The following is a 12,733-nucleotide window of genomic DNA, read 5'->3' on the forward strand; positions in this document are numbered from 1 at the left end:
ACATATTTGCATTCTGTCATTGCCTGTAGCACTAGCTTAGCCCCCTGATCAGGGTCATGTGAACCCATGGGAGCAGGTGGTGGATGGTCGTATGAGCAGCTGGTGCATATCACAAGTCCTGGTTATGCGACCACTGACACCAGGCTGACAATCTCTGAAGAGTATTGACAATGGCTGGGGTCACCCATCTTGTAAAGCTACTGCCCAGAAGAAGGCAATAGCAAACTACTTCTGTAGAAAAATTTGTTAAGTACAATCATGTTCATGGATAAGACCATGATCACCCACGTCATATGACATGGCACATAACGAACAAACTACATATATTCACTCATGTTTTGGATCTATTTGTACGAATGACATGCAAAGTGTTTCACTCTTCTCACAACAAGTATCTGGAAAATACTTGAACCATTAATTCAAGAAAGACTACAGGCAAAAACTACAGCTATAAATGAGATGGTGTACAAACAAATTTTTTCACTGGAGCAGTGGAGGTTGATAAAAGTTGATCATCACAAATAAGAGAAAATCTGCAGATGCTGGAAATCTGAGCAACACACACAAAATGCTGGAGGAACTCAGCAAGTCAGGCATCATCTACGGAAAAAAGTACAGTCGAAGATTCTGGCCGAAATCCAGAGCAACCCACACAAAATTCTGGAGGAATTCAGCAGGTCAGGCAGCATCTATGAAGAAGGGTTAACAGTCAATATTTCAGGCCGAAACCCTTCATCAGGACTGGAAAAAAAACATGAGGTCAGCATAAGGTAGTGGGAGGGGAGGAAGAAGTACAAGGTGGTAGGTGATAAGTGAAACTGGAAGAGAGGGAGCGAGTGAAGTAAAGAACTGGGAAGTTGACCGGAGATAAAAAGGCTGGAGGGGGAATCTGGTAGGAGAGGGTCGAAACGGCAAAGACATATTCTGCAGGAAGGATACGGTGCTGTTATAGTGAGTTTGGGCGAGCACGTGGTCGAAGAATCGGAGAGCCGCAGAGATCACAGAGGGGGAGTAGTGAGAGAGAGAGGGTACACAGAGGGGGGAGTGTAATGTCCAATACTGTAGAGCAGGGAGTCCCAACCTGGAGTCCACAGTCCACTTGGTTAATGATATTGGTCCTTGACATAAAAAGCTTGGGAACCCCTGCTGGAGAGAGCGTATATTTAAGGTGAGCGAAGGAATTTCTTTTTTAAACAAGAGTGCTGGACATCTGGAATGCGCTACCAGAGGTAGTAGTGGATGCAAACATGGTTGAGGAATTTAAAAGGGTTTGAGACAGGCACGTGAATGAGCAGAGAATGAAGGGATCTGGACACAAGGATTAGTTTCGCTAGGTCCTGGTTTAATTAGTATGAGACAACATCGTGGGGTGAAAGGTCTGTTCTTGTTCTACTGGTTCAAGAACAGCTAGTTCCCCTCAACCATTCGATTCTTGAACCAACCTGCACAACCCTAACCACTCCCCTCAGTATAGCAACACTATCATCACTCTGCACTGCAATAGACTTTTGTTTGTTCTAATGGTGCATCTTGTAAAAAATTGTGTATAATTTGATTAATTTATGGCTTTCCTGTGAATGCTGCTCATCTGATACAATGTGCCTGTGGTGCTGCTGCAAGTTTTTCACTGCACCTATGCATACACGCACTTGCGCATATGACCATAAATTACTTCCATATTGTGTCTCTGTACATGTGACAATAAAAAACAATTGCAATTACTATATTCTGACCCGCTGCCTGTAAAGAATTTTTATGTTCTCCCCTGACTGCGTGGGTTTCCTCCGGGTGCTCCAGTTTCCTCCCACAGTCCAAAGACATACCAGTTGGTAGGTTAATTGGTCAGTGTAAATTGTCCCGTGATTAGGCTAGGATGAAATCAGGGGATGCTGGACAGTGCATCTCGAAGGGCTGGAGATTCCTTGCTGTATCTCAATAAATAAAAAATAACTGCTTAAATGTAGACATTTACCATAATTTCACAATTTTAGTTCCAATCCAGCAGGCCACACTAATGAAACTAGAGTCACAATGAAGTGACACAAGAGACTAGAGATTCTGGATTTTGAAGCACCAAATTGTTGTGCGAATTCAGTGGGGTGAGTAACAACTGTGGAAGAAGGAGAGGAATGGTAACATTTCAGGCCATAATATTTAAGAGGAGTCTGTGGGATCTTCTTCACTGCAAGTGTGGAACAAGCACAAGTGTTATACTTACAGATTCAATTGTGTATTTAAGAGGTTTGCAATCGTGCATGGATGGGAGGGGTTTGAAGGGATGTAGTCTGGGTGCATGTAGGTGGGACTAAGCAGATCGGTCTGCATAGACTAGATGGGCCGAAAGGCTTGCTTCTGCGCTGAAGCACTCTACAACTACCAAGATGGAATATGAGATGCTCTCCTGCATAGAAGCTGACTAACTTGCTGAGTTCACCAGCATTTAATGAAGGGTTTTCGCGCGAAACGTTGACCGAGCATTTCCTTTCATAGATACTGCCTGACCCGCTGAGTTTCTCTAGCACATTCTGTGTCTATGTGTTGGGTCAGATTTCCAGCACCTGCGGTATCTCCTGTGTCTCGGTGCCGGGGGTGTGTCGACACCTGGAGCTGTGGCCCACCGGGAATCCATGCAGGTCTGTCATGGAGCTGACACTCAAGGCCGGCCCGCCACCTCCACTCCCGACACTACTACAACAAATACCTCTCTTCCAGGAGTTCAGAGGAGACACCACCTCAACTCGCTCCGAGATGAACTCCGCCAGCGAAGAGCGGAACAGCACAGCCCTGACGGTGATCGCCACGGCCACCAGCAGCACCAAGGAAGCTGCCATTGTCCCAACCACCAGCCCCAGTTGGGGAAGTGGAGAGGACAACGGAAATGACGTCAGCGCGCGATCGTCACTGGGATATGTAGTTCCTCTCGGCAACAAACCAGTAGGGTTTCACAGACCCTAAAGGTGCTGGGGTTTTGTTCCTTCCTCCTCCTTCACAGATGCTTATCGACCCGCTGAGTTCCTCCAGGGGACTGTTTATTCCTCTATAGTCCAGCATCTGCAGTCTCTAAAATATTAAACCTCTTATTTATTCTTGGGAGCAGGGGTTCCCAATCTATTTTATGCCTTGGACCCCTACTATTAACCAAGGGGTCTGTGGACACCAGGTTGGGAATTCCTGCTTGGGAGAGATACTTTGGGAAATTTATTACCTCTTGAATTATTAAACAGTTTGTAATTAATACATTTTTTAAAGCAGCAGTATATGTGGATGTACACACTCAAAATGCTGGAGGAACCTTCCCCTCCATAGATGTTGCCTGACCTGCTGAATTACTCCAGAATTGTATGTGTGTTGATCAAGTTTTTCAGTATCTGCAGAATCTCTTGTGTTTATGAATTATGGGAAACTTTGCTGCAGAGTCATAGAGTCGGTGAAAAGTACAGCACGGAAACAGGCCCTTCTAGACAATGCTGATCCATTTAAGTTGCCTACTCCCATCAACCTGCACCCGGACCAAGGCTCTCCATACCCCATGTACCTATCCAAAATGCTCTTAAACGTTGAAGTCGAGCTCACACACACCACTTGCGCTGTCAGTTCATTCTACACCCTCAACGTCATCTGAGTGAAGAAGTTTCTCTTCATGTTCCCCTTAAACTATTCACCTTTCACCCTTAATCCATAACCTCTGTTCATTATCCCACCCAACCTCAGTGGAAAAGACCTGTTTGCATTTACCTTAAGGAGTCATGGAGTCACAAAGCATGAAAGCAAACCCTTCATCCTACAGAGACTGTACTGACTATTAGGAATCTATTTATACTTCTGTATTCCATCACTCAGCCAAAGATTTCTGTACCATGACATTTCAAGTGTTCATCAAAAAAACTTCTGAGATGTTGTGTAAGTCTCAGCCTCCGCCATTCTCTCAGGTTCAAAGGTTCATTTATTATCAAAGTGCCATACACAATTCTGAGATTTGTCTTTACCAGATAACCACGAAACAAGAAAAAATAGAGGTCATTCACAAAAAAAAAATCAAACCAACCCCCCACCCCAGTATGTGGTGACATGTGTCTACTCTGATAATAAATTTTGCTTGAATGTTGAACTTTCAACTTTGAACCACTGCAATAGGATCCACAGACTCCTCATCTGGCATCAGACAGATCCGTCCCACCAGTGGTTCAAAAGGCAGGCAGTCGGCGCTGAACCCTTGCTCGCCTTTCAAATTCTCCTCAATGTTCCAAGCTCACCTCCACCTGCATAAGCAAAACTTGAGAAATCTCAACAAAGACATTATCTCCCAAACCCCACCCCCTCTGCTTTCCTGGTTCCAACAACACTCTGGGAGAAAAATATCTTCCTCAGCTCTCCTTCTACCTTAAACCACTGCCTCTGATGTTAGATGCCTCTGATAAGTGGAAAGGTTTCTCACTATCTACTCATCTTAATGTTGTATGCCACCATTGATGAACTCTCAGCCTCCTCCACTCCAAGGAAAACAACCCAGACTACACAACCTCTCTGCATGGCTGAATAGCTCCAGATCTGACAACATCCCAATGAACTTCTGGTACAGCTGATGACACCTCAGTTGTGAGACGTATCAAAGGTGCTGATAAATCAACATTCAGGGGGGATATTGAAAATTTGTCTGAGTGATGTAACAACAGTAACCTCTCACTCAGTGTCAATAAGACCAAGGAACTGATTGTAGACTTCAGGAGAGGCAAACCAGAGGCCCATGAGCCAGTAATTATCAGAAGATTAGAGGTGGAGAGGGTCAGTAACTTTAAACTCCAGGGCGTCACTATCTCAGAGAACCTGTCCTGGACACGTCGTATAAATGTAATTGTAAAGAATGCATGGCAGTGCCTCTGCTTCCTTAGGAGTCTGCGGAAATTCAGCATGTCATCAAAAAACTTGACAAACTCCTACAGATGTGGAATGCAGAGTGTATTGATTGGCTGAATTACGGCCTGGTACAGGAACACCAGTGCCTTTGAACGGAAAATCCTACAAAAGATAGTAGATTCAGCCCAGTACATAATGGGAAAAACCCTTCCAACCATTGAGCACATCTAAATGAAACGTTGCTGTAGAAAAGCAGCATCCACCTTCAGAGATCCTCACCAACCAGGCCATGATCTTCTCTTGCTGCTGCCATCAGGTTTAAGGTACAAGTGGCTCAGGACTTGAACCACCAGGTTCAAGAACAGTTACTACCCTCAGCCATCAGGTTCTTGAACAAAAGAAGATACTACACTCATTCTACTTTTGGTGTTCCCACAACCAATTTTGTCACTTTAAGGACCCTTTATCTTTTTTTTCATGCACTCTTTATTTATTACTTTTTATTTGTATTTGCATTTGCATTTGCTTGTTCATTGATCCTGTTCACAGTGACTGTTCGATAGATTTGCTAAGTATGCCTGCAGAGACAAGAATCTTAGGGCTGTTTGTGGTGACATGTATGTACTCTGATAATAATTTTTGCTTGAACGCTGAACTTTCAACTTTGAACCACTGCAATCACATCCTCCCCCTAGTGTGGTGACCAGAACTGCACAGTTTTCCCCTGCATGCCTACATAGACCATAAGACCTTAAGACATAGGAGCAGAATTAGGTATTCAGCCCACCAAGTCTACTCTACCATTTGATCAAAGCTGACTTCAAAGTTCAAAGTAAACTTATTATCAAAGTACAAATATGTCACCATATGTGACCCTGATATTCATTTTCTTGCAGGCATACTCAGTAAATCCTCAACAGAATAATAACCAAAACAGAATCAATGAAAGACCGCACCAACTTGGGGGTTCAACCAGTGTACAAAAGATAACAAACTGTGCAAGTACAAAAAGAAATAATAGTTGGTGGAGGTTGGCACCATCTGTCTCGCGGGACAATGGGTGATGATGATCACCATCACAAGCCTGGGCGGAAGGTATGGAGATCCTGAGATGCCCAGTCATCAAGATCCCCTCTCGGCCTCACCAGCGTAGTCCAAAGGAAAGCTTATGAAGCAATACGTTTGTCACCAGCTTGGCTGCAGGAGCTGCCGGAAGGATGTTCAATCACATCCAGCCACCTTAGGTGCACCACTCTGGATCTGCTGTCTGGGTTTACTCCCGTAGCCTTCGTCTCTCCCGAGGCTGCCCACAAGGCAGTAGGGCTATTTACCCACGGCTGGGGATCTGGTTCACAAGCACCAGGGCGTGTCCTCACACCCGTGGGCTTGGGTGCTACACGTGCAGGGGCCAGACCTCCTCCCCGTCCTCTGTAGTTCAGACAGAGACCAAAAGGGGTTCAGTTTCCGTGTGTCGCAGGCGAGGAGGCATTACATGAGGCTTGCTGTTGGAGAGGCTATGTACTGGCAGGGAGAAACTTTACCATCCGGTAAACAGTACCACAATGTAAATGCTAGGACCAACCATGAGACTGATTAATTCATGCTGATACAACTGTATTTCTATGTAATATTGACCGTCCTGTTGCACATACTCTTTATTATAAATTACTATAAGTTGCACATTGCACATTTAGACGGAGAAGTAATGTAAAGATTTTTACTCCTCATGTATATGAAGGATGTAAGTAATAAAGTCAATTCAATTCACTTCATTCAATTCTCCTTTTTGCGAGACCGCTAGCCAATGGAGGAAGCTGAAAGTGAGGGTGACAAGCACTACCTACTACACTACCACACTGGACACGTCAAAACAACCATTTTGACACCAAGAGGAATTAATAGTAATAAATAAATAAGGAATAAATATCGAGAACATGAGATGAAGAGTCCTTGAAAGTGATTTGATAAGTTGTGGGAACAGTTCAGTTATGGGGCAAGTGATGTTGAGTGTAGTTATTGCATTTGGTTCAAGAGCCTGATGTTTGAGGGGTAATAACTGACCTAGAACCTGGTGGTGTGAGTCCTGAGGCTCCTTGTACCTTTTTCCTGATGCAGCAGAGAGAAGTGAGCATGACGTGGGTGGTGGGGGTCCCTGATGATGGATGCTGCTTTCCTGCGACAACGCTCTGTGTAGATGTGCTCAATGGAGGGGAGGGCTTTACCTGTGACAGGCTGGGCTGTATCCACTACTTTTTGTAGCCTTTTCCCTTAGGGGGCATTGGTCTTTTCATATCAGGCTGTAATGTAGCCAGGCAATATACTCTCCACTACACATGTATCAAAGCTTTTCAAAGAGAGTACATTGACTGGCTGCGTCACATCCTGGTATGGAAACACCAATGCATTTGTTATCTCTTTCAACCCCACTCCCCTGCCTTCACCCTATAATCTTTAATATCCTTACTAATCAATAAGCTAGCAACCTCCACTTTAATATACCCAGTGACTTGGCCTCCACACCCATCTGTGGCATGAATTCCACTGTGGGACCAAGGGTTTCTGTACTTCCTGTAAAGTGCCTGTTTCTTTGTTGAATGGGTCTATGATTACAAGTCTCTCATCATTATCATCATCATTAAGTGTGGTGTCATTTGACGTGGGTAATCATGGTCTTCCATCTGTCTTTCATCTGAAGCTCTTCAAGTTCTTTTCTTTATCCACAACCATGATTGTTCTTGACAAATTCTACAGAAGTGGTTTGCCATTGCCTTCTTCTGGGCAGTGTCTTTACAAGATGGATGACTCCAGCTATTATCAATACACTTCAGAGATTGTCTGCCTGGCATCCGTGGTCGCATAACCAGGAGTTGTGATTTGCACCAGCTGCTCATACGACCATCCACCACCTGCTCCCATGACTTCACATGATCATGATCGGGGTGGGTGGCTAAGTGGGTGCTACACCTTGCCCGTGGGTGACCTGCAGGCTAGCGGAGGGAAGGAGCACCTTACACCTCCTTTAGTAAACACATATCTGGTCAAGGAAGAAACCTCCTCTCATGCTGCTGTAAAAGAAGTGACGTTTTGGGCTCATTGTTCTTCTGTTACCTTGTCAGTACTGTTTCTTCACACTGCCTTCTTGAACCTAACCCAGCAGGGGGACCCCTAGTCACACTGACACATGCAAGTCAATGCTCACACATTTCTTGTGTTCAGACTTCAAGGGAGTGAGGAGTGTATGAGGGGAAGTTGGGTGGCATTGGGCCTGCACTCGCTGGAGTCTAGCAGAATGAGGAGGATTCTCATTGTAACCTATCGAATACACTGGACAACAAACTTTGTCAAAAGTATTACTTCCTCATTTGCGGTTATAATAGACCATTTGAAGCTGAATGCAAATTTGGAGAAATAAGAAGTGAACTTTTATTGAATATAATGTGTTTAATTGCATGTCAGAGCTGATATTTTGCAATAGTTCATCTAAGTTAAAAATATTTTGTTGATGATTTTCATTTGTACTCAGTGTCTGAGGCTTCTTGCTTCAGTGTCCAACAAAAATCAGATGGATTCCAGTTACCCTGATGCTATTTCTCCATGACCACAACATCCTGGTGAAACCTTTCACCATGCTCGTCACTGACAGTGTCAAGATTTGCAGGGAAGAAGTTACAATGGGAATGCGGCAAACGTGTGGAGCCTAGGCTTTGCCTTGGTCACCAATATTACAGCCAAAGTAGAGCTTTTTAAATAAGAGGAGTCATGATCCATCTTTGAGATTTAAACGTATACTCACCACAAATATAACAGAAAGTAACTCAGCTGTTGCAATATTGGTGAGATATTTTACTATCACAAACACTCCTGAAAATATAATTACTTTATTATAATAAATAAACACAATCAGAATCAGAAGCAGGTTTATTATCACCAACATGTGACATGAAATTTGTTAACTTAGCAGCAGCAGTTCAATGCAATACACAATCTAGAAGAGAGAAGAAAATAAATAGAATTAAAAATCATAAATTAAATAATAATAAATAAACAAGTAAATCAATTACAGTATACCAATATTGAATAGATTTTAAAATGTGCAAAAGACAGATACTGTATATTAAAAATAGTGAGGTAGTGTCCAAGGATTGAATGTCCATTAAGGAATCAGATGGCAGGGGGGAAGAAGCTGTTCCTGAATCGCTGAGTGTGTGCCTTCAGGCTTCTGTACCTCCTACCTGATGGTAACAGTGAGAAAAGGGCATGCCCTGGGTGCTGGAGGCCCTTAATAACAGACACTGCCTTTCTGAGACACCGCTCCTTGAAGGTGTCCTGGTTACTTTGTAGGCTAGTACCCAAGATGGAGCTGACTAGATTTACGACCCTCTGTTGCTTCTTTCAGTCCTGTGCAGTAGCCCCCCCCCCCACCAATGTCAGACAGTGATGCAGCCTGTCAGAATGCTCACCAACGAACAACTATAGAAGTTTTGTGTGTACTTGTTGACATGCCAAATATCTTCAAACTCTTAATGAAGTATAGCTGCTGTCTTTTCTTCTTTATAACTACACACCAGGTTAGATCCTAGAGATCTTGACACCCAGGAACTTGAAACTGCTCACTCTCAATATACTATGTGTGTAGAGCAAACCAATATAAATGTAAACACAATGTATAGAACGGTATAACACACAGAAAATGCTGGAGGAACTCAGCAGGCTAGGCTTCATTTCAGGCCAAAACGTCAACTGTGCTTTTTTCCATAGATGCTACCTGACCTGCTGAAGTTCCTCCAGCATTTGTGTGTGTTGCTCGGATTTCCAGCATCTGCAGATTTTCTCTTGTTTGTGCATAGAACAGCATGTGTGTGATGCTTTTATAGCCTTTCTAAAACCAGTCCTGCCGTGCAGTATCCACCCTGCCTAAGCATGCTCAGGCATGCCTGGACAAGACAGAAAATTTTTCAGCTTACATTGTGGATAACATTTTAACTGACTTGAACTATGAATTGAAATAACAAACATAGGTGATTATAAAAAATGGTGCGTGAAAGGGAAATTTCACGATGATTTTCATGATCAGTCAAAATCCATAAGATACACTCGAAAGTATTCAGGAAGCAAAATCTTCGATGTTCTGTCATATTGAAAGGCCTAGGCAGGGTGGACGTGGAGAGGATGTTTCCTACTGTGTGGGAATCTAGGACCAGAGAGCACCATGTCAGATTAGAAAGATATTATTTCAAACTGAGGTGAGGAGGAATTTCTTTAGCCAGAAGGTGGTGAATTTGTGGAATTCATTGCCACAGATGGCTGTGGAAGCCAAGTCACTGGGTATATTTAAAGTGGAGGTTGATAGATTCTTCATTAGTAAGGGTATCAAAGGTTATGAGGAGAAGGCAGGAGAATGGGGTTGAGATGAATGGAATGGTAGAGTGGACTTAATGGGCCAAATGGCCTCATTTTGCTCCATTGTCTTATGGATAGGAATGGAGATGTCCAGACTTTTGTATTCTGACCATCTGTCCAACCACATAAGCACATCAGAGTGGAAAACTGGCAATCAGGCTTTTGCCTTGTGTTCGGCACAACTCCTCCTGTATCCTGTTTACACTCTGATGCAATAGGAAATTACAGGCTAAAATTATGCCATACTGCTGCGGGGGGGGGGGGGGGGGAGAGAAGTTTAAAAAAAAACAAATTGTGTTTATATAGCGCCTTTCAGCCATCACAAATATCCCATGATGCCACAGAGGAGAATCATCAGGCAAAAATTAACGTTATTCACCTTAGGGTAGGTTTGAAGAGGTAGAATTTAAAAGAAGAGTGAGAGGGAGCTTAGGACCTTGGCAGTCTATTTTCCATTGCAAATCCCCTGGGTATATTATCCCTGACATATGTTCTTGCCTTCTATTAATCGTTGCCCTTGCTACTTCTTTTAGCCGGCACTTCGCTCGCTTTCCAAGTTTTACCTTCACTTGAAGGAAGGGCAATTTTTAAAAGTGCTTTGAAGAGTAAATTAGCAACTGTTACAAATATTTCTTTGGTGACTGATTTATCTAGAGTTTTGTCTTTACTGTTAATTAGTTTTGTTTTAGTTTTCGGAGTATGATAACAGGCCCCTCTGGCCCAGCGAGCCCATCATGCCAATTTTACACCCTAGTGACCTACTAGCCCGTACATCTTTTGAACGTGGGAGTAAACTGAAGCAGCTGGAAGAAGCCCACATGGTCACGGGGAGAACGTAAAAATCTCCTTTCAGACAAGAGTGATATTAGAAACATAGAAAACCTACAGCACAATACAGGACCTTTGGCCCACAAAGCTGTGCCGAACATGTCCTTACCTTAGAACTACATAGGCTTTACCCATAGCCCTCTACTTTTCTAAGCTCCATGTATCCATCCAGGAGTCTCTTAAGAGACCCTATCGTTTCCGCCTCCACCACCGCCGCCATCAGCCCATTCCATGCACTCACCACTCTCTGCGTAAAAAACTTACTCCTGACATCTCCTCTGTACCTTCTTCCAAGCACTTTAAAACTAGGCCCTCTCGTGTCCACCATTTCAGCCCTGGGAAAAAGCCTCTGACTATCCACATGATCAATGCCTCTCATCATCTTATACACCTCTCATCCTCCGTTGCTCCAAGGAGAAAAGGCCGAGTTCACTCAACCTACTCTCATAAGGCATGCAACATCCAGGCAACATCCTTGTAAATCTCCTCTGCACCCTCTCTATAGTTTCCACATCCTTCCTGTAGTGAGGCGACCAGAATTGAGCACAGTACTCCAAGTGGGGTCTGACCAGGTTCCTAGATAGCTGCAACATTACCTTTTGGTTCTTAAACTCAATCCTACGATTGATGAAGGCCAATGCACCATATGCCTTCTTAACCACAGAGTCAACCTGCGTAGCAGCTTTGAGAGTCCTATGGACTTGGACCCCGAGATCCCTCTGATCCTCCACACTGCCAAGAGTCTTGCCATTAATGCTATATTCTGCCATCATATTTGACCTACATTGAACCCGGGTTGCAGACTGCTGCACTACTGTGCCTGCGACTGAACTGTGCACTATTCATAGTACACAGTTTATCATGCTCTACTCCTTTCTGCCTTCAATGTTCGAGGAAGATCTGGTGTAACCATAATGTAATTTTCATTATAAAATGTCTTTGAATTGACACCCATAACGCTACAAATCCTAGAGACTGAAGTAAAAATAGAAAATGCTGAAAGCACTCAGCAATTCAGACAGCTGGGAAAGAGTTGCAGTTAATGTTTCAAGCATTAAAGATGCTCCTACTCTCTGCACTGGTGCTACCTGACCCGCAGAGTGCTTTCAGCATTTTCTGTTTTTATTTCAGAAAAGACAGTCAGAAATTTGTAGAGTTCATATTGATTGGCCTCGGCATAAATTTCTCTATTATATTTATGAGGATAATGTCCAAAAAGGATGGCATAGTAGCACAGTGGTCAGCACAATGCTTCGCAGTACCAACAACCCAGGTTCAATTCCCACTGCTGCCTGTAAGGAGTTTGTACATTTTTCCCATGACCGTGTGGGGTTTCCTCCGGGTGTTCCAGTTTCTTCCCACAGTCCAAAGACCTATCAGTTAGTAGTTTATTGGTGATTGTAAATTATCCTGTGGTTAGGCTGGGGTTAAATAGATGGGCTGCTGGGCGGCATGGCTCAAAGTACCGGAAGGGCCTGTTCCACTTTGTATCTCAATCAATAAATTTATAGAAAGGAATTTAGAGTTTTTTTTATCCGCAAAATCAAACCATTGACCTCGTCCGCAATTTATGCTGCATTTTAGGGAGATGAAAAGAAGTAGAGCACAACCCTTTATTATTTTACCCTAAGATGTTCACCCGTATGTCGGG

At 43.6% G+C, this 12,733-nt stretch overlaps 1 protein-coding gene across 1 annotated transcript in view; it reads right to left on the bottom strand.

The window, feature by feature from the left end:
- pigu (phosphatidylinositol glycan anchor biosynthesis, class U) overlaps window positions 1-2,857 on the bottom strand; it is a 66,155-nt gene extending 63,298 nt beyond the window's left edge. The window contains exon 1 of the mRNA XM_063041122.1: window positions 2,702-2,857. Within this exon, the coding sequence (XP_062897192.1) occupies window positions 2,702-2,831 (130 nt within the window). The 5' untranslated portion in view covers window positions 2,832-2,857. The remainder of the gene's footprint in view (window positions 1-2,701) is intronic.
- Window positions 2,858-12,733: the final 9,876 nt, after the last annotated feature.

Source organism: Mobula hypostoma, chromosome 2 (genome assembly GCF_963921235.1).
Source record: "Mobula hypostoma chromosome 2, sMobHyp1.1, whole genome shotgun sequence".
Taxonomy (NCBI): Eukaryota; Metazoa; Chordata; class Chondrichthyes; order Myliobatiformes; family Myliobatidae; genus Mobula; species Mobula hypostoma.